Source organism: Scyliorhinus torazame, chromosome 1 (assembly GCF_047496885.1).
Source record: "Scyliorhinus torazame isolate Kashiwa2021f chromosome 1, sScyTor2.1, whole genome shotgun sequence".
Taxonomy (NCBI): domain Eukaryota; kingdom Metazoa; phylum Chordata; class Chondrichthyes; order Carcharhiniformes; family Scyliorhinidae; genus Scyliorhinus; species Scyliorhinus torazame.
In genome coordinates, this window is record NC_092707.1 from 90,285,300 (window position 1) to 90,312,585 (window position 27,286).

At 46.7% G+C, this 27,286-nt stretch overlaps 1 protein-coding gene across 1 annotated transcript in view; it reads right to left on the reverse strand.

Annotated features, from left to right (window-relative positions):
* LOC140409629 (uncharacterized) overlaps window positions 1-27,286 on the reverse strand; it is a 135,042-nt gene that overhangs the window by 20,191 nt on the left and 87,565 nt on the right. Inside the window, exons 16-19 of the mRNA XM_072497967.1 lie at window positions 22,205-22,452; window positions 14,678-14,816; window positions 10,152-10,330; window positions 8,367-8,442 (exon numbers count right to left, since the gene is read on the reverse strand). Of these exons, the coding sequence (XP_072354068.1) occupies window positions 8,367-8,442; window positions 10,152-10,330; window positions 14,678-14,816; window positions 22,205-22,452 (642 nt within the window). The remainder of the gene's footprint in view (window positions 1-8,366; window positions 8,443-10,151; window positions 10,331-14,677; window positions 14,817-22,204; window positions 22,453-27,286) is intronic.

The window sequence follows — 27,286 nt, forward strand, 5'->3', positions numbered from 1 at the left end:
CTCCAAAAATATAATTTAACAGTCCAATATATAATTATCTGTAGCAACGACCTATACATATTATACAGTATATATTAACAACCCTGAGAGTCCTTCTGGTTCCTCCTCCCCCCCCCCGCCCGATCCTGGGCTGCTGCTGCTGCCTTCTTTTTCCCATTCCGTTTATCTTTCTGCGAGGTATTCGACGAACGGTTGCCACCGCCTGGTGAACCCTTGAGCCGACCCCCTTAGGACAAACTTAATCCGCTCTAGCTTTATAAACCCCGCCATGTCATTTATCCAGGTCTCCACCCCCGGGGGCTTGGCTTCTTTCCACATTAGCAATATCCTGCGCCGGGCTACTAGGGACGCAAAGGCCAAAACATCGGCCTCTCTCGCCTCCTGCACTCCCGGCTCTTGTGCAACCCCAAATATAGCCAACCCCCAGCTTGGTTCGACCCGGACTCCTACTACTTTTGAAAGCACCTTTGTCACCCCCATCCAAAACCCCTGTAGTGCCGGGCATGACCAAAACATATGGGTATGATTCGCTGGGCTTCTCGAGCACCTCGCACACCTATCCTCCACCCCAAAAAATTTACTGAGCCGTGCTCCAGTCATATGTGCCCTGTGTAATACCTTAAACTGAATCAGGCTTAGCCTGGCACACGAGGACGACAAGTTTACCCTGCTTAGGGCATCTGCCCACAGCCCCTCCTCGATCTCCTCCCCCAGCTCTTCTTCCCATTTCCCTTTTAGTTCATCTACCATAGTCTCCCCTTCGTCCCTCATTTCCCTATATATATCTGACACCTTACCATCCCCCACCCATGTCTTTGAGATCACTCTGTCCTGCACCTCTTGTGTCGGGAGCTGCGGGAATTCCCTCACCTGTTGCCTCGCAAAAGCCCTCAGTTGCATATACCTGAATGCATTCCCTTGGGGCAACCCATATTTCTCGGTCAGCGCTCCCAGACTCGCGAACTTCCCATCCACAAACAGATCTTTCAGTTGCGTTATTCCTGCTCTTTGCCACATTCCATATCCCCCATCCATTCCCCCCGGGGCAAACCTATGGTTGTTTCTTATCGGGGACCCCCCCAAGGCTCCAGTCTTTCCCCTATGCCGTCTCCACTGTCCCCAAATCTTCAGTGTAGCCACCACCACCGGGCTTGTGGTGTAGTTCCTCGGTGAGAACGGCAATGGGGCTGTCACCATAGCCTGTAGGCTAGTCCCCCTACAGGACGCCCTCTCTAATCTCTTCCACGCCGCTCCCTCCTCCTCTCCCATCCACTTACTCACCATTGAAATATTAGCGGCCCAATAATACTCACTTAGGCTCGGTAGTGCCAGCCCCCCCCTATCCCTGCTACGCTGTAAGAATCCCTTCCTCACTCTCGGGGTCTTCCTGGCCCACACAAAACCCATGACGCTCTTTTCAATCCTTTTAAAAAAAGCCTTCGTGATCACCACCGGGAGGCACTGAAACACAGAGGAATCTCGGGAGGACCACCATCTTAACCGCCTGCACCCTCCCTGCCATTGACAGGGATACCATATCCCATCTCTTGAAATCCTCCTCCATCTGTTCCACCAACCGCGTTAAATTTAACCGATGCAATGTGCCCCAATTCTTAGCTATCTGGATCCCCAGGTAACGAAAGTCCCTTGTTACCTTCCTCAACGGTAGGTCCTCTATTTCTCTACTCTGCTCCCCTGGATGCACCACAAACAACTCACTTTTCCCCATGTTCAATTTATACCCTGAAAAATCCCCAAACTCCCCAAGTATCCGCATTATTTCTGGCATCCCCTCCGCCGGGTCCGCCACGTATAGTAGCAAATCGTCCGCATACAAAGATACCCGGTGCTCTTCTCCTCCCCTAAGTACTCCCCTCCACTTCTTGGAACCCCTCAACGCTATCGCCAGGGGCTCAATCGCCAGTGCAAACAATAATGGGGACAGAGGGCATCCCTGCCTTGTCCCTCTATGGAGCCGAAAATATGCAGATCCCCGTCCATTCGTGACCACGCTCGCCACTGGGGCCCTATACAACAGCTGCACCCATCTAACATACCCCTCTCCAAAACCAAATCTCCTCAACACCTCCCACAAATAATCCCACTCCACTCTATCAAATGCTTTCTCGGCATCCATCGCCACTACTATCTCCGTTTCTCCCTCTGGTGGGGCCATCATCATTACCCCTAACAACCTCCGTATATTCGTGTTCAGCTGTCTCCCCTTCACAAACCCAGTTTGGTCCTCGTGGACCACCCCCGGGACACATTCCTCTATTCTCATTGCCATTACCTTGGCATCTACATTTAGGAGGGAAATAGGTCTATAGGACCCGCATTGTAGCGGGTCCTTTTCCTTCTTTAAGAGAAGCGATATCGTTGCTTCAGACATAGTCGGGGGCAGTTGTCCCCTTTCCTTTGCCTCATTAAAGGTCCTCGTCAGTACCGGGGCGAGCAAGTCCACATATTTTCTATAGAATTCGACTGGGAATCCATCCGGTCCCGGGGCCTTTCCCGCCTGCATGCTCCTAATTCCTTTCACCACTTCTTCTACCACGATCTGTGCTCCCAGTCCCACCCTTTCCTGCTCTTCCACCTTGGGAAATTCCAGCCGATCCAAGAAGCCCATCATTCTCTCCCTCCCATCCGGGGGTTGAGCTTCATATAATTTTTTATAAAATGTCTTGAACACTCCATTCACTCTCTCCGCTCCCCGCTCCATCTCTCCTTCCTCATCCCTCACTCCCCCTATTTCCCTCGCTGCTCCCCTTTTCCTCAATTGGTGTGCCAGCAACCTGCTCGCCTTCTCCCCATATTCGTACTGTACACCCTGTGCCTTCCTCCATTGTGCCTCTGCAGTGCCTGTAGTCAGCAAGTCAAATTCTACATGTAGCCTTTGCCTTTCCCTGTACAGTCCCTCCTCCGGTGCTTCCGCATATTGTCTGTCCACCCTCAAAAGTTCTTGCAGCAACCGCTCCCGTTCCTTACTCTCCTGCTTCCCTTTATGTGCCCTTATTGATATCAGCTCCCCTCTAACCACCGCCTTCAACGCCTCCCAGACCACTCCCACCTGGACCTCCCCATTATCATTGAGTTCCAAGTACTTTTCAATGCACCCCCTCACCCTTAGACACACCCCCTCATCTGCCATTAGTCCCATGTCCATTCTCCAGGGTGGGCGCCCTCCTGTTTCCTCCCCTATCTCCAAGTCCACCCAGTGTGGAGCGTGATCCGAAATGGCTATAGCCGTATACTCCGTTCCCCTCACCTTCGGGATCAATGCCCTACCCAGCACAAAAAAGTCTATTCGCGAGTAGACTTTATGGACATAGGAGAAAAGCGAGAACTCCTTACTCCTAGGTCTGCTAAATCTCCACGGGTCTACACCTCCCATCTGCTCCATAAAATCTTTAAGTACCTTGGCTGCTGCCGGCCTCCTTCCAGTCCTGGACTTCGACCTATCCAGCCCTGGTTCCAACACCGTATTAAAATCTCCCCCCATTATCAGCTTTCCCATCTCTAGGTCCGGAATGCGTCCTAGCATCCGCCTCATAAAATTGGCATCATCCCAGTTCCGGGCAGATACGTTTACCAAAACCACCGTCTCCCCCTGTAGTTTGCCACTCACCATCACGTATCTGCCCCCGTTATCCGCCACTATAGTCTTTGCATCGAACATTACCCGCTTCCCCACTAATATAGCCACCCCCCTGTTTTTCGCATCTAGCCCCGAATGGAACACCTGCCCCACCCATCCTTTGCGTAGCCTAACCTGGTCTATCAGTTTCAGGTGCGTTTCCTGTAACATAACCACATCTGCCTTAAGTTTCTTAAGGTGTGCGAGTGCCCGTGCCCTCTTTATCGGCCCGTTCAGCCCTCTCACGTTCCACGTGATCAGCCGAGTTGGGGGGCTTCCTACCCCCCCCCTTGTCGATTAGCCATCACCTTTTTCCAGCTCCTCACCCGGTTCCCACGCAGCTGTATCTCCCCCAGGCGGTGCCCCCCCGCCCATCCTCTCCCATACCAGCTCCCCCCTCTCCCCAGCAGCAGCAACCCAGTAATTCCCCCCTCCCACCCCCCCCGCTAGATCCCCCGCTAGCGTAATTACTCCCCCCATGTTGCTCCCAGAAGTCAGCAAACTCTGGCTGATCTCGGCTTCCCCCCGTGACCTCGGCTCGCACCGTGCGACGCCCCCTCCTTCCTGCTTCTCTATTCCCGCCATGATTATCATAGCGCGGGAACCAAGCCCGCGCTTCTCCCTTGGCCCCGCCCCCAATGGCCAACGCCCCATCTCCTCCACCTCCCCTCCTCCCCCCATCACCACCTGTGGGAGAGAGAAAAGTTACCACATCGCAGGATTAGTACATAAAACCCCTCTTTGCCCCCCACATTCGCCCCACCACTTTGTTCGAACGTTCTTTTTAATAACCCGCTCATTCCAGTTTTTCTTCCACAATAAAAGTCCACGCTTCATCCGCCGTCTCAAAGTAGTGGTGCCTCCCTCGATATGTGACCCACAGTCTTGCCGGTTGCAGCATTCCAAATTTTATCTTCTTTTTATGAAGCACCGCCTTGGCCCGATTAAAGCTCGCCCTCCTTCTCGCCACCTCCGCACTCCAGTATTGATAAACGCGGATCACCGCGTTCTCCCATTTACTGCTCAGAGTTTTCTTCGCCCATCTAAGGACCATTTCTCTATCCTTAAAACGGAGGAATCTCACCACTATGGCTCTGGGAATTTCTCCTGCTCTCGGTCCTTGCGCCATCACTCGGTATGCTCCCTCCACCTCCAACGGACCCGCCGGGGCCTCCGCTCCCATTAACGAGTGCAGCATCGTGCTCACATATGCCCCGACGTCCGCTCCCTCCACACCTTCAGGAAGACCAAGAATCCTCAGGTTGTTCCTCCTTGCGTTGTTTTCCAGTGCCTCCAACCTTTCCACACATCGTTTCTGATGTGCCTCCTGCGTCTCCGTCTTCACCACCAGGCCCTGTATATCGTCCTCATTCTCGGCTGCCTTTGCCTTCACGACCCGAAGCTCCCGCTCCTGGGTCTTTTGTTCCTCCTTTAGCCCTTCGATCGCCTGTAGTATCGGGGCCAACAGCTCTTTCTTCATTCTCTTCCACACAGCATTTCAAGAACTCTCGTTGTTCAGGGCCCCATGTTAAACTGCCACCTTCCGACGCCATCTTGGTTTTTGCTTGCCTTCCTTGCCGCTGTTCTAAAGGATCCACTGCAATCTGGCCACTCTCTCCTCCTTTTTCCATCCGTATCCAGGGGGGATTCCCTTCTGGTTTACCGCACAGTGTTTTTAGCCGTCAAAATTGCCGTTGGGGCTCCTGTCAAGAGCCCAAAAGTCCGTTTCACAGGGAGCTGCCGAAACGTGCGACTCAGCTGGTCATCGCCGCACCCGGAAGTCCCTTCCTCAACAAACTTGATCAAGTTAGTGAGACACGACCTCCCCTTCACAAAACCATGCTGCCTATTGCGAATAAGTCCATTTATTTTCAACTGTGAGTAAACCCTGGCCCTAAGAATCCTCTCCAATAATTTCCCTACCACTGATGTAAGACTTACCAGCCTATAACTTCCTGGATTATCCCCGCTACTCTTCTTAAACAAAAGAACAACATTGGCTATTCTCCAGTCCACTGGGACCTCACCTGTGGCCAATAAGGATACAAAGATTTCTGTCAAGGCCCCGGCAATTTCCTCCCTTGCCTACCTCAGTATTCTGAGATAGATCCCATCAGGCACTGGGGACTTATCTACCTCAATGCTTTTTAAGACGTCCAACACCACCTCCTTTTTGATATCAACACGGCCCAGTCTACCCTTCCCTAGACTCATCATTGACCAAGTCCTTCTCTTTGGTGAATACTGATGCAAAGTACTCATTTAGTACCTCACTGGATGCTAACAAATTCTGCCCCTGCTTTCTCTGTACCTCCCTTTTTGAATAGCGGGGTTATATTCGCTGCCCTCTAATCTATAGGAACCATTTCAGAGTCCAAGAATTGCTTCAAAGAACTGCTTACAATTGCTTCAATTTGGAAGAACAAGGACCACAGATGCATGGGAATATCATTGTAAGTTTCCCCTCCAAAGCAAACAACATCCAGACTTGGAAATATATTTCCATTCCTCCATCAAAATCCTGGAACTTCCTTCCTAACAGCACTGTGGGTGCACCTACACCAAATGAACTGGAATAGTTCAAGAAGGCTTTCATGATTATCTTCTCAAGGGCAATTAGAGATGGGCAATAAATGCTGGCTTTGCCAATGACATACACATCCTATGAATAAATAAAAAGAAAATCTACCCTGTCAAGCCCTCTCAGTCTTTTTTATTTTAGTAAGATCACCTCTCATTCTTGTAAACACCAGAGAGTATAGGTCCATTATACTTATTCTCTCCTCATAGGGGAAGCATCTCATCACAGGAATCATTCTAATGAACCTTCTGAAAGAAAGTATATTTGGAAACCCGAATAACATACAGTACTCCAGAGGTCAGTCAGCTGTACTTATCAGAGATAACATATTGGAAATACAAAAAAGTAATGTAGCAATCAGTAAAATGCATGTGGATAGACATAGAAGATAAATCAAGGATGAATCACATTGTAGGGGTGTCCTCAGACTATCTATTAATGGAAAGGAAGCAGAGGAAGAAATATACAGAAATTTAGGGAAATGAGCAGTACGCTGTGAAAAATAATCATATGGGATTTCAACTATCCTGAAATTAATCTGCCAGATGTGTGGTGCATGTAGAAATATGTACAAGGGTCTTTTTTAACCCATATGTAAGAAAAACACACACAAGAGATTCCTTACTGGATATCGTAATGGGAATGAAGCTAGACAGATAAGGGAAGTACAAATAAGGGAACATCCAGTCAATAGTGACCATAATGTAATAAAGTAATGTAATCTAAGAACAGGGTAACCGATTAGAGCCAGTTAATTTTGAGGTGTTTAGAGTAGAATTTGGAAAATAAAATCGACAATATCAAGGAAAACAATGATGTAGAACATCAACAGAAAACAAACAGTGATCAATAGAGTCAAGAAAAAAAATACATTGCACTGAAAGCAAGAACAAACAAATGAGACACATGGAAGAATAAAGACAAAAGAGAAAAACAAAGAGTAAAGAAAGTGGTATACAATAAGCACATGGCCAACAGAAAGCATGACAAGGAAGAATACAAAGAGATTAGGGGAGAGGCCAAGGAAACAATTTAGAAGGCAAGATACTATGAAGCTAAATTATCAAGGAACATAAAACAGTGTAGTAAATGCACCTGACGTCGGGGTCCCGACCATGAATCCTGGGCTGGATACGTGGTTAGAACCACGCCGTCAGGAACTCGGCCAGTTTTGCGCGGAGAATCGCGGGGGGGGGGGCTCTGTCAATGCCCCCCCCCCCCCCCCCGCCGTGCCAATCGCAGGAGTGGCGGCAGCTACGATTTTCCGGGTAAACGGCCATTCTTCGCCCCCGCGATGAACACGATTTTGCTGCGGAGACTCGGAGAATCCAGCCCCCTAATTTCTATCAATGCTGTCTGAAACGAGCCATGTTATTTCCTGAGCACTAATGTATGGTGTGCGCAAAAAAAAAAACACACCTAGGTGAAGGAAGAAAAAGTAGGATGGAAATGGTTTACAAAGTCCAAAATTAACTATTGCTGCATATTTCATTATGTTCCATAAATCCTTGGTATTACAGGCCAGGGTTTAGAGAACCCCAAAGTGTGTCATGGAGTTCATCTGACCCACACTTCTTTAATAGATTTTGGTTATTGGGAGCACAAGGGCCCACTCTACAGGTGTGATGCAACAAAGAACTAAAGTACTTTTAAAACGAAACAATGTTTATTATTTGAATCCAGTTAACATTTTATAAACACACAGTAAACATCTTAGCAACTATCAACTCAAATACTTCCCCCAAAGAATACAGTACTCTATAAGTAACCCTTAATCTTTCCAAACAACATCCATAAGACAAATACCCTCTAACAAAGACAGCAGATTTAAATTCCCTACTGAGAGCAGTTATCACTTTTAAATTAGCAAGTGATCTGAATACATTCTTTTCATGCAGAGAGAGATCAAAATTACACCTTGTTTGGCTGATTGCAGCTCCAACTCTGAAAATGAAACTAAACACACACTGTAGCTACCAGCTCACAAACGAAAGTAAAAACAGACCGACAGCCCAGCTCCACCCACACTCTGACATCACTGCAGCTATTTGATAAACACCCATTTCTTAAAGATTGGGAGACCCATCTTAACATACAGTTTAGGTGGTAGAAGTAAGGCAAATGGATTAAGTAAAATCAAATGTTTACCAATGGCAGTTGATGGATATCATTTTCTAGTGTTTCGGTCTTCCTTTGATGTTCACTTTGATGCTTATAGAGGCTTCTGTAAAGGGACACAGTGTTGGTTTGTTTGGAGAATGCTGCAGTACAGGCATATCCTACCATGTGCCCACATACCAAGTCTTTCTCTTTGTAAAGTATCTTCCCCTGATTAAACTATGCAACAAAGGCACCCTTTTTTAAAGTAATATTCCCTGTTCTCCTACAATAATGACTTCCATTTGTAATACGCTCCAAGATGCTTTCTAAGAGCATTACAAATCAGATACTGAGCTTCATAAGGAGATTGCATGCTGGATGACAAGAGAATGGTCAAGGGGTACGTTTTTAAGGAATGCATTAAAGGAGGTAAGAGAGCAGAATGTTAGGAAAGGAGTTTGAGAGCCCAGGGCCTTGGCAGCTGAAGGCATGGCTGGCAATGATGGAAGAATTTAAAATGGTAATGCTCAAGGGACCAGAAATAGAGGAACGCAGAGATCACAAGAGGGTTGTGTCATAATATACACTAGTATATCATGGTGCAGACACACACACTGATGGACACACAGCAAGACCAATCAACACACACAAACACCGCAGCCAACCACCAGTTAGAGCACACTCACTATATAGACAGAGGGCACCGGAGTTCCCACTCATTCGGGATGCAGACTCTCAGAAGGACAGAGCTTACAGCTTAGGTCCTCACCATGTGCTGAGTGCATAGACTGGTTAGGACAGTCATAAGTCTTTAGTTTAATTTAACATCGTGTTAACCCACAGTGAAAGTATGTTCAACAGTTTCTAACTTAATAAAATAGTGTTGTACTATTTTAAGTGTTGGTGGCCTGTATGTGTTCCATGGATCCAGAGCACCCAACACATCAGGTTGTAGTACCCAATTAATTTTTTCCAATTGAGGGGCAATTTAGCGTGTTCAATCCACTTACCTTGCACATCTTTGGGTTGTGGGGGCGAAACCCACGCAAACACGGGGAGAATGTGCAAACACCCAACTAAGATATTGCTTAACTGGGAGCGAGTGTAGTGCAGCGAGCACAGGGGAAATTTGTGAGCAGGATTTGGCGCAAGTTAGGAGACTGGCAACAGATTTTGACAGACATTAAATTTATAGTGGGTAGGAATGCACTGAAATAGTCAGGTCTAAAGGCAATAAAGGTTTGAGGGTCTTAGCAGCAGTTATGCTGAGGCAATGGAGGTAAGGGGTTGTTATGGAAATAAGCGGCCTTTGTTATGGAGTGGATATGTGGTAGGAAGTTCACTTCAGGGTCAAACATGAACAAGGTTGTGAACAGGCTGGTTCAACTTTAAACATCTGCCAGGTGGAGGAATGGAGTTAGTAGAAATGGATACTGTCCACCTGTGACTTAGTTATTAAAAGATTGGGGCAGTCCTTTAAATAAAAATAGAACTGCCACACCCCACCAAGTCCCAGCTCTAGGAGAGTAAGAGGGAGAGGTATTTTCAGCTGCAGCTGTGTCTCATCTTACATCAAGAAGAGACTTGGGCAGGCAGACCTATGATTTCCTCATGTGCACAGAGTTCCCAATCTCGGTCGACCTATCAGAAAGAGACTCTGAGTAAGACCCAAGTGCATCCTCACACAAACAGAGACAAAGAATCAGGAAAACAATTTCCATGTTCCTCTAATGACTGTGGGTTATGAGACCTGGTAAAAGCATGTGACCCTTCTATCTCAGGAGACAAAAACAAGCTCTTGTCCACATTTAAAGAGATGTAGAAATCACATACGTTTCATTCAATTTTTCCTCAGGCTTGCAGGTGGTCTCATCCTTCCATTTGTCCATGTTCCTCTGGACTGAACGTAACTCGTTACCCTTCTGATGCTGCTGCTGAAGGGTGTTCTCCACTCTGCCCCCACCGTCCTTCAGTTGTGGCCTCTGTAGCTTGCTGACCTCCTCGATGTGGTCCTGTGCAATGGATAATGCAGGAGAGATATGCCCATACATGCTTTCTATAAAATTATTACATTTTATAGAACATTAAATAGTTTTGTCATGAATATTTAAAAGGTCTTTCACTTTATTTTCTCAGACATACAATTTACCTGGAGCACATGAAGAACAATGCAACAGCCTCTTAGTGGTACCTAAAAAGAAAAATTCCAAATGGAATTTTTGGGGTTTTATATTAAAATCCAATCTGCAAGATGTGTTTCATTTCCTGTATTTTTAGAGTGATAAGGAAGTTGCTGCAAGTATATAAGGTTAGCAATCTTTTATGGACTGATCTCAAGATGTCTTCCTCCAGAAGCAGAGTCTCATGGTATCATCACATGAGTATAACACATCAGTCAGTCTGGCAGTGCAGGAATGCATTTCCAAAACCCAAACATCCCCTTTCCCTTTTCACAAAAAAGGAGAGAAACATCCCCTTTTTGCCTAAAGAACAAAAGACAAATTTGCATATATTATCCTGTTATGCTCTGTACATCCACCATTCTCATGCATTAATAACTGTTTGGTCTAATAGTCAGGCTCTGCACATGTACACGCAGGGCGGGATTACACCAACCCCACCATTGTCAACGGGATTTCTTGGTGACTGCACCCCTCGTTGCCGGGAAACCTGCCAGTGGACGACCGGAATATCTCACCGACGTGAACAGCTGGTAGAACCTGTCCACAGTCTTTAAATTGTGCAGGTCTCTTAATGGAACACGTATGTGTTGTCCGTTCTTCAGGGTGATGTTCTTTGTCCAGAGACTGTTGTTCCCATGGCCCTTGTTGCTTTGGTGACTTGTTGTTCTATTGCAGTTTGGGGGGGCTCGTGGACCTCTGGGATTGATGGTAGTACTCTACCTAGTACAGCTGCTGAGATTGCTTTTCCATAACTGGTCAATCTCTTGTTGTTCAACTATGCCTGCAATTGCACCGGTATATTTGGTCGTCCACTGCGTACAATTGAGGTGACAATTTCTTTACACATATGGCAGCCTTCATTAGTTCTGAGAGGGGCTTTATTGCCTGATCTTAAGATGTCTGCTTCCAGAGGGAGAGTCTCATGGCATGATCACATTGTAATTATATTTAGTACATCATCTTTGCATAGAATAATGATCATGTAGAATAATGTGTAATTACAACATCCAGCCACTAGATGTAGTAAGAGCACATCTCACGTGCAACATGGTGGTCCACGTGATCTTGGGAAATGAGTTAGTAGAGAGTTGGAGTCAGTCGTGTTTTTCAGTAATTCTGTGTACTGTAATTATTTAATCTAATACTTAGCTTTTTCGGCATACTTAAGCATTCACAGTTTATAGCGTAGTGTAAATAAATTGACTTTGATTTAGTCCAAAGTCTGTATGTTCTTTGTAGCATCTCTACAACTTTAAGAATATTAATTTAAACAACCAAAGAACATCACATAGTCACATGACTATGGGAAGTCAGTTAGTCAGGAAGCACAGGATTGGATTTCCAAACCCCAAACAGAAATCACTGGAATAGTTGCTTTTAAGACTTACTGCCTGAACTGAAACCTGGCATAAGGAATTGTTCGTTCATTATAAAAAACATCAAATTTCATGTCCATCACTCACTAATGTTTGTGATGGGTTCGCAATAATAAGTGCGTGCAATGACACAAAAAGAATTGCTTAATGTTTTCTAGTGAACTGTATTTATTTTAAAAACTCTGTAGGAAAATAGAAATGAGAGGAGTTGGAACAATTCCAGCACTTGAATACTATGAGCCTGAAAGCATCAACTCCAAACCCCACTCTAGGTTGACACTCCCAGTGCAGTACTGAGGGAGTGCTATAGTCCCAGAGATGCCAACTTTGAGATGAAACATTAAACAGAGGTGGCCCCATCTCACTCTCAGGTGGATGCAGAAGAACCTATCTTCCTATTCCAAAGGTGATCCGTGGAGCTCACCCCAGTGGATGAACAGTAAAAAACGAGTGTTGTAGTCATTATTATGTTGCTGCTTGTGGGAGTTTGCTGTGCATAAATTGGCTGCTGGGTTTCCCACATTTCAAAAGTGATGACACCTGAAAGCTACTTAATTGTCTATGAAGTGCGTTGAGGCATCCCACAGTCGTGAAAGGCTCTAGGTTGTCTTTTTATTTTACCCCAACACGTACAATCACAATAATGTATTTCTAAATCCTCTCCGTTCGGACATTGGTCAGGCCAATCCTAAAGTGCGACACAACCAGTGGGGAGAGAGACTTTCATCACATCAGAGTGTGCTGGATTCAAAGCAGGCCCCAGAGATGAAACAACATGCTCACTATTAGACACCTTTTGCTTAGATTGCTTCTATAGTCAGCATGTGGGTTTCCCTTAAACTGTTCCTCTCTGTTTCTGGATGTGTTGCAGCTTCTGTTAACGATTTGCCTAACTTCCTGAGAGGGAGTTGGAGGCGGGTTCGATCGAGATATTCAAAAGGCAATTGGATTAACAAGATACACATCGATGCCAGTTGTAGCGGCCACGTTGAGAACGTGGGCCCAGCTGAGACATCACTTTGGGATAACTAAAATGTCCCCCATGGTCCCCAACTGCGGCAATCACAGATTTCCCCCAGCCATGCTAGATACCACCTTCAAAAGATGGAGGCAGGACGGGGGCACACTGACAGTCGGGGACTTCTACGTAGGGCGCAGACTAGCGACACTGGATGAACTGACGAGGAAGTGGAAACTAGCAAAAGGACAGGAAATGAGACACCTCCAAATAAAACACTTCCACTGCAAAGAGACAGTAGGGTACCCTGGGGCCCCAGAAAGCACACTACTAGAGGACCTGATAGGCACAAGCAGCAAGAAGCTGATAATAAGAAATTATACGGACAAATACTGGACAAAGCTCTTACACCACTGGGCGAGACCAGACAAAAATGGGAGGATGAACTGGGGACAGAGATAGGGTGGGGACTCTGAAGCAAAGCACTGAGGAGGGCTAACTCCACCTCCTCCTGCGCAAGGCTAAACCTAATGCGGCTCAAAGTAGTGTACAGAGCGCACCTGACCAGAACCCAAATGAGCAGGTTCTTCCCGGAGGTGGAGGATAAATGTGAACGGTGCCAGAGGGGCCCGGCCAACCACACCCACATATTCTGGGCTTGTCCCAAACTTGCTGGGTGCTGGACAGCCTTCTCCGACGCAATGTCGAAGGTTGTGGGGGTGAGGGTGAAGCCATGCTCGATAGTGGCAATCTGTGGGGTATCGGAGCAGCCAGAACCACACATGGGGAAGGGGGCTAACGCCCTTGCTTTCACTTTCCTAATCGCACGCCGGGAATCCTGCTCGGCTGGCGATCAGCAGCACCACCTGCAGCTGCAGACTGGCTCGCTGAACTGTTGGAATTTCTCCACTTGGAGAAGATTAAGTATTATGCCATCTGAGGGTCGGAGGAAAGCTTCCTAGATACTTGGGGGCAGTTTGAGTTTGTTGGCCTGTTCCAAAACCTCTTTGAGGCCAGCAATGAGGAGTAAGATAAGGAGTAAGGGGGAGGGAGGAGGGGGGGGGGGGGAATAAAAAGACTTCCCAAAAAAATGGGAATTGGATTGCTATCTGAAAAGAAAGAATGTGCAAGGTTACCAAGAGATGGCAGGGGAGTAGGATTAGATAGAATGCTCTTTCAGAGTCAGTGCAGACTTGATGAGGAATGGCCTCTTCCTGCACTGCAAAGATATCAATATCTTTATCAGCAGTCAGGGGGTTATTGTTTTCACTCCACTGAAAAGTGTTAAACAAAAGTTCATTTCCATTCCTTTTTTATAAGCTTGAGCAAAGGATGACACAACCTTCCTAGTGGCTGAATAAACAACAAATGCATTGCTGACCAGCCAATCAGAAATAAATGCAATGGCTGTGCGCATCACCTGTCGAGCTGCTTTCACTGATGCACAGATGCTACAACACTGAAATGAAATTTAACTTACTGTGGCAGTGTTAAAACCAGGGAGTTGGTATCCTGCCCAACATCTTTCCTTACAATGGAAATAAAAATGGGGACGATATAAAGTGGGCTGCTGACTCTCCAGCTGATACTCCCCCTCACCTTTAAAATTCGCCTATCTTAAAATAGCCAAACAATCTAATTTGTTTATTTATGTAGAGATTAAAATACAAACTATAAACTGTGCACAAAAATGACATTATTGAGACACCCCAAACTCCCAAAAATTATCCAGTCACTTTGGTTTGTCGAAATTACACGAAGGCTGTGACTCAAACTCGCTGTGCTGAACCCAAGGAGCAACCAGTCCAGCTTACACCTGGGTTTAATCAAAGTCTCGAGTACCTTGTCCCTCTGGAGATGATTTGCCATGCACCGCTGGCTCTCCAGCTCCTGATGCAGGTCTATCACGAGTTGGCGCAGATCCTCACCCGCTCTGCGCAGTGTGCAAATAGCTTGTCCCATCGTCATTCGTGTCAGACTTCTGCAAAGCAACAAAAAGTTTCATTTAGCAGGATAGAATTTCCTCTGGACTCTCCAGGTGTAATTAACCTGTCAGAGGAGAGGCACCTTAGAATTTCCGAGTCACTGAATGTAGTTAAGCGGATCGATGGGCTGAATGGCCTACTCCTATTTTCCATCTTTCTATGTTCTTGGCAATGAAGCGGGTTTTGGGGGAAGAGGAGAAACATCTTGCTATCTTTGTTCCGGACTCCTGTTCCATTTTATAATTGTTCTGCAGATTTCACAGACTCTTTGGTTCTCATCAGTCCTAGTGCAAGTTTCAGTATCTGGTTAGTTTGAGCACTCCTCCACTAGTGCACTCAATAGTTGGACAGTCAGGAAATTGAGGTGGGAGACAGGAATATATTCCCTGTCTCATTCAAGTAGTTTACATTGGGCCTGCATCTACACCAAGCACAGGCCGATTGGGAAATGCAGGGAATTATACTACTGAGCAGGTAGGTGTGTGTGGAGACCTGACTGATATCACTTTTTCCTCCTCACTGCGTCTAGGAGCTAAACATTCTAATAATCACAAGGAAAGTCTACACCAACAGTTCACATGGCTCAGTTTGTACCATTTCATTTAACCATTACAAAGACCAGCATCATTTAACTATCATGATCAGTATCGTACAAAGGTTGGTGTGAATTTCCACCTCATTCAAATGACACCTTGTATAAAAATTTACATTAATTAACCCACTGAACCATCAGAAGCACATCCTATTTTTAAAATTACCATATCACGTCTCCAGCCTTCTGCAGAGTGCAATTTGCGATCAGACAGGCCTATGAAAGATAGCTCACCCAAGCAGTGAGATCTACAGATGGGACCTTTGTAGCTTCTCTCCCAATAAGATCTGCTCCCTGCTGAATCAGGGATCTCCCTAGTTCCTCTTGGGATTCTGCACTCCAGTTGCTCAGTCACAATCTATTCATTATCTGAGCAGTTCTAAGGGTGCACTAGGATACCCCATAAGTCACATGTGACGGAAGTCAAGTTTTATATTGATGCCCCTTGGTTCTTGTAGGTCAGCAGAGAGAATCTCATGGCACCTACCGCAACAATTCCCTTCAAACTTACAAGCAACATTGATCATTAAACCCTTCCCTCCCCAGAATGTACTGCATTTACTAAAAAGACAATGGAGCAGATCAGAACATTGTGTAATATAGAGTAAAACTGGTGTTAAAGACTCAGCAGCCGATTTGACATCTCTCCCTATTTAGGTTTACATTGAAGTCAATTGTGATGGATGCAAAACAGGCTGCCAAATCACTGTTGCCCATTCTACATTATGGCAACATATCAAAATCTGCAGCAATCAATTTACCAATAATTAAACCTTCCCAAACAAACAGCATAACTTGTCCAGCAGCAAATGCACTTTTATGTCAAATGAGCCAGTTGATCCTACAATTTAACCTGTTAATCATTAGACTTAGGGGCTGCGATTTGCTGCTGGTGCAAATTCTGTAATGGGCACTAAATCTCGCGCAAGGCCAAAAACGGGATTTGTGCCGGCGAGGTTTTGGTTTCCAATCCTCCCCGTCCCCCTCTGATGATGCAATTTGGTTCACGCCGGGGGTGGGTTTGAGCCTGATTTTTATATATTATAATATAATAATAAATTAGCAGGCTTGACGCCGCCACTTCCGACCCACAGCATATCTTCCCACCCAGCCCACATGATGTCACGCCAGCGCAAATCCCTGCTGGTTTTTGTGGTGTTGGGTGCTCTGAGGTACAGATGAACCAACACGGTTGCGATTGGTACAACGCAGTTTTATTCCAACTTGTTATATACAGATCTGTCTTGGTACTCAGCACGTGGTGACTGTGTGAGTGTCTTAATCAGGTCCTGTCCTTGTCCTGTCTCCAGATGGACTGACCACCAGGTGTCGTGTTTCTTGTCTTATACTGTCTCTGTCCTTGTCTGTGATTGGCTGTCGTGTTATGTGTGCTAATTGGTCTGTTGGTCTGTCTATCATGATGTGTGTGTTTGAATATCATGACATCCCCCCTTTTTTACAAGATTATGTGCCTACGTGGTTATAAATATGAATGTGTCCTGAGTGCAGCTAAAGGTGTGTGTGCGTGATATTTACAGCATGTACATGTGGCGTAACTATATACATGGGGCGATGTCAGGTGTGGCATGCTAACGAGGTTGTACCATAACAAAAGAAGAAAAACTTTGAAGTGTGGTACGGTCAAACGAGATCTGGAATGATAAAACAGTAACATGTTACAATACAATAGTTTCTAAACTTTGACGTGTGAACAGTCTCATACGTCCAGTCTAGTAGGTGGGCGACGAATTCGGGTTGACCGCCTCAAGGGTGGGTCGAGAACCACCGGCTGAGGTGCGAGCCTGGCCACGGGTGGCGACAGAAGTGGCATGGTATATGGCAGCTCCACAAAGTCACTATCAGGAACCATTGGAGGACACGGCGTCTGTGTGTGGTTCCGTTGCGAGCGTGGAAGTAGGCGAAGGGCTCGCCGATTGCGCCTACGCACCGATCCATCCGTCATGCGTACCAGGAACGAGGTGGAGTCTTTTTCTTTTTATGTTTGTGGTGGTGCTGTCGGATGGCATCTTGTAGCTGATGGGTCGTTGACATTGAAGAGGTACCATCAACAATATCATTCAAGGTCATGGATGTGCCAGATGTTGAAGTCGGATGAGACTGTGCATGCTGGTTCTGGCCACATGCTGTGCTCGAAGGGTGATTCTGCTGAGAAGCGTTGAAGCATGTCGCTTTGGAGACAGAATTGCTGCTCGCATCAATGTCTGGTGATGGTGTGAAACTAGAACCTTGCATCTGATAGGAATATGCTATCTGGCCAGGCTGTGGTGCAGCAGCAAATCCTGGGCAGTAACTAAGGCATCCAGTCTGTAGTGCAGATTGCGCTGGCGGTAGTCCTCCTTCGGTCTTGATTCCATTAGCCGGCAATCCGTAGTGCTGGCCTGTTTGAGAATATGCTGCATGGACTGCTGGCTGCTGCAGGCTTGAATACTGGGTTTGTCCAGCATGAGCTGCCATTGGCCGCACTGTCGGTGTGGAACAAATGTGTGGACATAGCTGTGGTGAAAATTGGTGTATTCCTCTTGGACTGTAGCTGCTGCTTGTTATTGCTGACCCAGTGTGATTGTCACATGATCCATCTCCTGTCGTTGTGGCATTTAGAGAGGCAAGGACTGATTCGGGGCAGTCAGCATGGCTTTGTGCGTGGAAAATCATGTCTCACAAATTTGATTGAGTTTTTTGAGGGAGTGACCAAGAAGGTAGATGAGGGCAGTGCAGTAGACGTTGTCTACATGGACTTTAGCAAAGCCTTTGACAAGGTACCGCATGGTAGGTTGTTGCAGAAGGTTAAAGCTCACGGGATCCAGGATGAGGTTGCCAATTGGATTCAAAATTGGCTGGACGACAGAAGGCAGAGGGTGGTTGTAGAGGGTTGTTTTTCAAACTGGAGGCCTGTGACCAGTGGTGTGCCTCAGGGATCGGTGCTGGGTCCACTGTTATTTGTGATTTATATTAATGATTTGGATGAGAATTTAGGAGGCATGGTTAGTAAGTTTGCAGATGACACCAAGATTGGTGGCACAGTGGATAGTGAAGAAGGTTATCTAGGATTGCAACGGGATCTTGATCAATTAGGCCAGTGGGCCGACGAATGGCAGATGGAGTTTAATTTAGATAAATGTGAGGTGATGCATTTTGGCAGATCGAATCAGGCCAGGACCTACTCAGTTAATGGTATGGCGTTGGGGAGAGTTATAGAACAAAGAGATCTAGGAGTACAGGTTCATAGCTCCTTGAAGGTGGAGTCGCAGGTGGACAGGGTGGTGAAGAAGGCATTCGGCATGCTTGGTTTCATTGGTCAGAACATTGAATATAGGAGTTGGGACGTCTTGTTGAAGTTGTACAAGACATTGGTACGGCCACACTTGGAATACTGTGTGCAGTTCTGGTCACCCTATTATAGAAAGGATATTATTAAACTAGAAAGAGTGCAGAAAAGATTTACTAGGATGTTGCCGGGACTTGATGGTTTGAGTTATAAGGAGAGGCTGGATAGACTGGGACTTTTTTCCCTGGAGCGTAGGAGGCTTAGGGGTGATCTTATAGAGGTCTATAAAATAATGAGGGGCATAGATAAGGTAGATAGTCAACATCTTTTCCCAAAGGTAGGGGAGTCTAAAACTAGAGGGCATAGGTTTAAGGTGAGAGGGGAGAGATTCAGAAGGGCCCAGAGGGGCAATTTCTTCACTCAGAGGGTAGTGAGTGTCTGGAATGGGCTGCCAGAGGTAGTAGTAGAGGCGGGTACAATTGTGTCTTTCAAAAAGCATTTAGATAGTTACATGGGTAAGATGGGTATAGAGGGTTATGGGCCAAGTGCGGGCAACTGGGACTAGCTTAATGGTAAAAACTGGGCGGCATGGACTGGTTGGGCCGAAGGGCCTGTTTCCATGCTGTAAACTTCTATGATTCTATGATCTGCTGTCACCCTGAGCGTGCCATCACTGAGGTTGCGACACTGCCTGTCTGGAGTAAAGTCTGGCTTACGTGAATCAGAGTCGGCGTTTGGTTGCTCCCCATCTGGAGTCTGGTCTGTTTTTTGTTGATGCTCCCCGTCCGGAGTCTTAGCAGGTTCACTGGAGTCAGCTGAGATTTCTTGAAGCTGCACTTCTGGAGTCGGAACATGCAGGAATGCATTGACTAGTGGAGAGGTTCGAGCAATTGAGGGTGGAAGTAGTGCGGTGTCACCATAGTCACCAGTGGTCTCACCCTGATCGTCGAGTGCCTCTGTACGCACTAGCTGAGGTCTGTCACTTTGCACCTTTTGCATGGGAAGTGGGATACTGTCGTCACTCGTTTCACATACCGTGGGTAGACCCTCAGTAGCTGCTTGCTGTTCACTAGGGTTGGGTAAATTGTCAGAGTTTTCATCTGGTGGTGCAAACCATGTGGGTGGACTGTCATTGTCTTGCCGTTGTCCTTCATTTGGGCTTTTCTTCTTTGGAATTTTATATCTTCCCCCAGACATTACAGAACCTTGTTCATTTCCCTCAATTTCTCCCATATGTAGGGCATCAAATGTTGGATCCAATGTTTCTTTCGTCATTGTACTAGTTTCCAAAGAACAGTCCGTTTCAATTTTCTTCTCAGTTACTTCATATGTATCCTTTTCTAATGTACATGCCTTCATAGTCTCTGGGTCTGATTGGTTGTCACTGTTCGCTGAGGTATGGCGGCAGGTATCGATCCACTCACTGGTATCATGTGGTGCTGGTTTTTGTGGTGTTGGGTGCTCTGAGGTACAGATGAACCAACACGGTTGCGATTGGTACAACGCAGTTTTATTCCAACTTGTTATATACAGATCTGTCTTGGTACTCAGCACGTGGTGACTGTGTGAGTGTCTTCTTAATCAGGTCCTGTCCTTGTCCTGTTCCAGATGGACTGACCACCAGGTGTCGTGTTTCTTGTCTTATACTGTCTCTGTCCTTGTCTGTGATTGGCTGTCGTGTTATGTGTGCTAATTGGTCTGTTGGTCTGTCTATCATGATGTGTGTGTTTGAATATCATGACAGTTTTCAAAAACGGAAACCAGTTGTGATGACCGTGACGGGAGAGCCCAGGTAAAGATAGTCCCCGGATGGTGAGTGACATGCCTGGTCAGTGCCAACCTGGCAGTGCTGGGGCAGGATCTTTGAAAGGCCACATTGGGGTTTCACCTTGTCTGGTGGGAATGGGGGGGGTGCACCCCAATGTCTGTATCATGGGCGGATGAGGGAGGGTCACTCCAATGCTTGGGGGGTGGGGTGGGGGTGGGTGTCCTGATGCTTGTGAGTGGATGAATTTTGTGCACCCTAATGCCTGTATGCTATTGGATATGGGGGAGTACCCCGAAGCCTTGGGGGGGCATGAGGGTTGCCCAATGCTTGTTGGGGGGTGAGGGGTTCTACATGTCCAAGGGATGTGGGGACAAATTTATTTTTTTGTACGGATCGGAGGAACACCCTTTAAAGATAATACCCCAGTCTCTCAGGACCCGCCCCACCAGAGTGACACCTCCGAGATTCTCCGTGTATTGAGTGCCAGAAAATATGGAGAGAAAACTCAGCTGTACAACTGGTTTCCAGACGGAAACTGACATTCTGACAAATTTTGGGAAGCTTCCAGGGCGGCATGGTGGCGCAGTGATTAGCACTGCTGCCTACAGCACTGAGGACCCGGGTTCGATCCTGGCCCCGGGCCACTGTCTGTGTGGAGTTTGCACATTCTCCAGGTGTCTGCGTGGGTTTCACCCCCACAACCCAAAGGTGTGCTGGGTGGGTGAATTAGGCACGTTAAATTGCCCCTCAATAAAAACAAAATTTCCGACAACCTGAAGACGTACAGGATAGGTGGGTTGGCCACTCTAAAGTGCCCCTTAATTGGAAACAAAATAATTGGGTACTTTAAATTTATTTTTAAAAACATTTGAGAAGATTCCACCCAGAGTTTTTGACTGGTTAAGAAAGCATTCTTCAGAGTTGGTTCTCAGCCAGTGGGAAACTCACTTCTAAAAAAAACTAACCCTCATTTTTGAATGGGAAAAGAAAGAGAAAAATACATTTTATAATTAAAATTTTAGAGTCAGACAATGGGAGTAAATTCATTCGCTGAAAAAAAATTGAAAGGAAGACAAAGAGAATAAAGATAAGAGACCAAGAGATTGACCAGCGGAGGAATGTAGGACAAGCAGAAAGAAACAGTTCATATATTTTTGCAAAGGTCTTGAATGGAGTTTCTCCTGATCCTATGTTGAATTGAAGGTGGAAGATCTGAAGGACACCGTGGAATTTCAGTGTTTTTGTTGAAAATGTACTTGCAATGTGTATTTTATATTTGTAGCCAGTATTATTAGGCAAGGGTTTCAAGGAATACGGGGCAAAGGCAGGTTAAAGTGTAGATTCGTTATGATCTAACTGAATGGTGGAGCAGACTCGAGGGGCTGAATGGCCTACTCCTAATTTTCAAATTACATTGATAAAGCTGCTCCTGATATTTGAACAGTTTTATTACTGAAATATCATTTTTATGTCGTAGTGTAGGATATGAAAAAAATTGGCAAAACTGATCAGTCCAGGGATACAGTCATCGGAATTGTCACAAGGACAGTGTAATTGTGAACTCATATATAATTGAATAAATAGTTTTCTTGCCCCCTTTTATAGTTAGGTTACCAAACAGTCACTTCTGAGCAGAGTGGATTAAATGTTTCCCCTTATTCTCCATGTCTAACGCTGCCATCTTCACAAGGATCTATCCCAGGGGTGAGACAAATATGGGAGCATGTTAGTAACTTACCCCAGGTCGCTGTTTGGTAGGCTTATAGTTCTCCCCAAGGCTCGCACTTGTGTGCTTTGTATTAACACTTGAATACGTTCACACTCCATCTTGATCTCGGATACGAAGGACCTTTCTGCCCGCTCTACCTGCATTCTGGCTTCTCTCTCTTTGAGTGAAGCTTCATTCTTCTCACCCTGCAGGATCTGCAGCTCTTCCTCCATCTGCACCATCTTTGAAGTCAGCCTTTCAATATCATGTTTTTTCTCCTAGACTCACAACAGGAGAAGCTCAGAACAATCCCAAAGAGGATATGAAAATGAAAACAATTTTGCACAATATTAAAAAATGTGTTTGCCATGTGTATTTTAGGTGTATAGAGTCAATATTATTAGGTAAGTGTATTAAGGCAGGTTAAAGTGTAGATTAGTTATGATCTAATAGAATGATGGAGCTGACCTCTTCATATTTTTAACCTGTGGGAAAAAAATGAAAACTATATCTAATGAAGATTAGCTCCAACATTTCTGGGGGTTAGACCCCCAGAAATTTTTGGGATCTGAACAGCCATTACTATTAGTCAGACCTAACATTACTAGGGGTCAGAACCACCAATATGAGGTATCTGAGTCAATATTGCAAAGCATCATACCAATATTACCATGAATCAGACTCAACTTTACTAGCGATCAAATGGTGGATTAACTTAGTCCATTCTTCCTAAAGTGGAGAATCTCTGTTTCATAGAATCATAGAATTCCTACAGTGCGATCAGACTTCTGGTGGCGACATGTAGGTGGAGGTCGCACTTTGGGTGGCTCCCGCTAGAGCTTTTGCTTTTTGGTCCTTTTCGCCTATTTTTGGGGGGAGATTTTATATGAACGGTCTCCAGTAGATTGTGGTAACCAGAGGATGTCGAAAGCCCAACAGAAGAATACGGGACAAAAAAGGAACGAGCGCTAGTCCGCCTGAGAGCTCGAGTTCTGTGCAAAGTATAGTGGGAGGAATGATGGCAGGGGTAAGCTTGCCAGGTGGGGCTGCACCCATTACGGCGGACATGCTGGCCGAGGTGATGACGGTGGAAATTGAGCACCACCTTGCCAAGCATTTTGAGCATTACGGAAAGGAGATGATGGGAATGCTCAAACAGTTAATGGACGATACATTGGCCCCGAGAAAGGAGACTCTTGGAAAATACGTCAACGGCGATGTGGGAGCAGTGAGTGGTGTTGAAAGGGGTGGAGGAGGCATTGTCGCAGCACAGCTGCCAGCTTGCCTCAATGGGAGAGGAGCTGTGGAAAGTGGAGGGAAGTAATAAAGAGCCAAAGTGGAGGACCTGGAGATCAGGTCACGGCAGCAGATTCTTCAGATCATGGTGATGCCTGAGGGGTTGGAGGGCCGGAGGCTGACAGAGTACGTTTTGGAGATGTTTGCCAAGTCGTTGGGGGAGGAGGAGAATACCTCCCTCTTTGAGTTGGATAGGGTTCATCAGTCACTCCAGCCGATGCCAAAGGCGAATGAATGATCCACCAAGAGTTGTGATAGCCTGCTTTCTTAGCTATCAGGTGGAGATGAAGGTCTTGAGATGGGCCAAGCATAATCGAGAGGTGAGGTGGGAAGGCAGTGGTATTCGTATATACCAAGACATCATGGTGGAGCTGGCAAAACGACGGGCGGCCTTTAACAGGGCGAAAGCGGCACTCGATGAAAGTAAGTGTGGTTTGGGATGGCCTACCAAGTCAAGTTGAGAGCCATGCATTGGTGGCAGTGGTTAGCATTGTTGCCTCACAGCTCCGGGATCCCGGGTTCAATTCCAGCCTCGGGTGACTGTGTGGAGTTTGCCCTTTCTCCCCGTGTCTACATGGGTTTCCTCCGAGTGCCCTGGTTTCTTTCCACAGTCCAAAGATGTGCAGGTTAGGTGTCCTTCTGCACTGTATGGGTTCTATGATTCTCTTTGAGACTGCGGAGAAGGCAAAGGCATTCGTGAGGGTTGAAGGATTGGGATTGAATGGAGTTTGGACTTTGTTTTCTTATGTTGTGGTTGGGAGCGTATGGTTTGGGGATGGTGGGATAATGTGTTGGGGGGCGTTCTTTCCCCTTTTGTTTGGGGTTTAGCATGTTTGTCTGGTTTAGAAGTGCTGGGTGTGGGGGTTTTTAGGTTGTTTTTTGTACTAAGTATGTGGGGGGAGGGGGCTCTGGCAGGGGCCATCTCGCTAGCAAAGCATTGACGGTGCTTTCCAAAGATGACTGGGGAGGATGAAACAGGGTTTGTAAAGGGTAGGTAGTTGTCCTCGAGTGTGTGGCGCTTGTTAAATGTTGTGCTCTCCCCATCAGAAGGGAAGGGAGTTGGAGGTGGTAGTGGCGCTGAATGCGGAGAAGGTGTTTGATCGAGTAGAGTGGAGTTATTTGTTTGCATGTTGGAGCAGTTTGGGATTAGGGCCTACGTTTGTGGCGTGGATCAAATTGTTATATAAGGAACCGAAGGAGAATATTCATAAAAATGAGGTGAACTGAGGATATTTTCAGCTGCATTGGGGAACAGGACAGTGGGGTCCCATGTAGCCCCTGTTATTTGCGCTGGTGATAGAGCCCTTGGTCATTGTGCTGAGGAACTCGGATAAGTGGAGGGGTACAATGAGATGGGAGTGGGGGGAGCATAAGGTGCCCCTGTATGCTGGCAACCTTTGTTGTATATTTCTAACCCGGGTCACATGGTGTGGAATATAATGGGGCTGCTCAGGCGATTTGGGGCTTTTTTGTGATATATATTGAATTTGGAGAAGAGCAAATGCTTATTGGTTCCTCTTCTAGGGCCGGAGCTGAATGGGGAGGATTGCCGTTTTGTGTGGCTACCATCACATCAGGTACCTGGGGGTGCAGGTGGCCCGGGTCTGGGCCCAGCTAATTAAATTTTACCAGCCTGGGGTGGGTAGGGTTAAGGCAGTTGGTTGAGGTGGGATATCCTCCCCCTATCATTGGCAGGCCAGGTGGAGGCGGAAAAGATAATAATAATCTTTATTAGTGTCACAAGTAGGCTGAAATTATCACTGCAATGAAGTTACTGTGAAAAACCCCTAGTCGCCACAATCCAGCGCCTGTTCAGGTACATGGAGGGAGAATTCAGAATGTCCAATTCACCTAACGAGCACCTCTTTTGGGACTTGGAGGAAACCGGAGCACCCGGAGGAAATCCATGAAGCCACGGGGAGAACGTGCAGACACCGCACAGTGACCTGATGCACGATCAATGACCACTAGAGCGAGGTTGTAGTCCAACTGAAGGCTTTAATCAGCTAGATGTTTCCCCCAGCAGCTCAGGTACAGAATGAAGGCTGCTGGGGCGGCACAGTCTCTTATACTCCGCCTTGCAGGGCGGACTACCATACAGCTTGACCAATAAGAAACATACAATATCTACCAATGGTGTTCCAGCATTACCAGGTACCGTAATACCTCTACACAGACTACCACATTACCCAAGCCGGGAATCAAATCCAGGACCCTGGTGCTGTGAAGCAATAGTGCTAATCTCTGTGCTACCATGTCTGCGGTTTTTATTTTTATTCCAGTGCTTTTTTGACGAAGGTGTTTCTTATGGGGGTGGAATGGTTGATTTCTTCATTTTTATGGAGGGGGGGTAAACTGACGAGAATTCAGAAGCCGGTGCTTCGGAGAGGGCGACAGTCGGGGTGTTTGGCTCCTCCGAATCTATTCGGCGGTGAACGCCAAGAAGGTGTTGGGCTGGGGTAGGGGGTGGGAGGCGATGCGGCTGAATATGGAGGCAGGCTCTTGAAGGGGGTTGGGGCTGCGGGCATAACAATGGCGCCGCTTCCATTTTCCCCAGGGAAATACTCGGGTAGTCCAGTGGTGATAGCCATGCTGAAAATATGGAGGCAATTTTGGCAGCATTTTAAATTGGGTAAGGGTCTCAACTGATGCCGGTCCGAGAGAATCATGTGTTTGAACCGGCGATACCGTATGCTAGGTTTCAGGGGTGGTGAAAATGTGGGACTTATTTTTGGAAGGCGGTTTGAAAGTTTGGAGCACTTTACTGAGAGGTTTGGAATTCTATGAGGGAAGGCCTTTAGGTATATGCTGGTGCGGGACTTTGCAAGGAAGGTTTTCCTGACTTTTCCGGTGGCACCTCCCTTATTGGAGGGGGTGTTGTCAGTGATGGGGTTGGAAGGGGGCTGGGGGTTCATCTCAGCAATTTATGGGAGGATTTTGGAGAAAGATATTGTGCCGTTCGAGGGTGTTAAGGCCAACTGGGAGGAGGAGCTGGGAGTGCCATTGGAGGTGGTGTGAGGTGTTATGGAGGGTGAATACCTCGTGTGCGAGGTTGGGGTTAATACAATTAAAGGTGGTGCACAGGGCATACCTGACGAGGTAAGCGATGATCTGGTTGTTTGAGGGGGTGGGTGGGCACTTGCGAGTGGTGTGGGAGAGGTCTGGCCAACTATGTACATATGTTCTGGTCCTGCCCGAAGTTGGAGAAATTTTGGGGTCGTTTTTCAGTACCATGTTGGCAATCTTGCACTTGGATTTGGAGCCCAGTCCCCTGGGAGTCATATTTGGGGTGTCAGACATGCCGGAGCTGCAGAAGGAAGCGGGAGCAGACATTTTAGCCTTCACCTCGCTGATTGCACACAGGAGGGTCCTGTTGGGGTGGAGGTCAGCCTCTCCGCTGAGTGTATAGCTATGGCTGAGGGACCATATGGAGCTTTGATATTTGGAAAAGGTTTGGGGGATAAGGGAGGGGTGGGGGGACTATTCTTTGAGTTTTTTGAGGTGTTGGTTGGCGAACAGGGGGGGGGGGGTTGATGTTGTTCTTGTTGTTTTGCTCGATGTATAAAATGTTAAAATGTTAAAAAACAAATAAAACTATAGTTTTTAAAAGTCCTAGTGTGCAGAAGAAGGCCATTTGGCCCATCAAGTCTGCACTGACCCTATGAATGAGCACCGCACCTAGGCCCACTCCCCCTCCTTATCCCTGCAACCCCATAACCTGCACATCTTTGGACACTAAGGGCAATTTAGAATGGCCAATCCACCTAACCTGCACATCTCTGGACTGTGGGAGGAAACCGGAGCACCCGGAGGAAA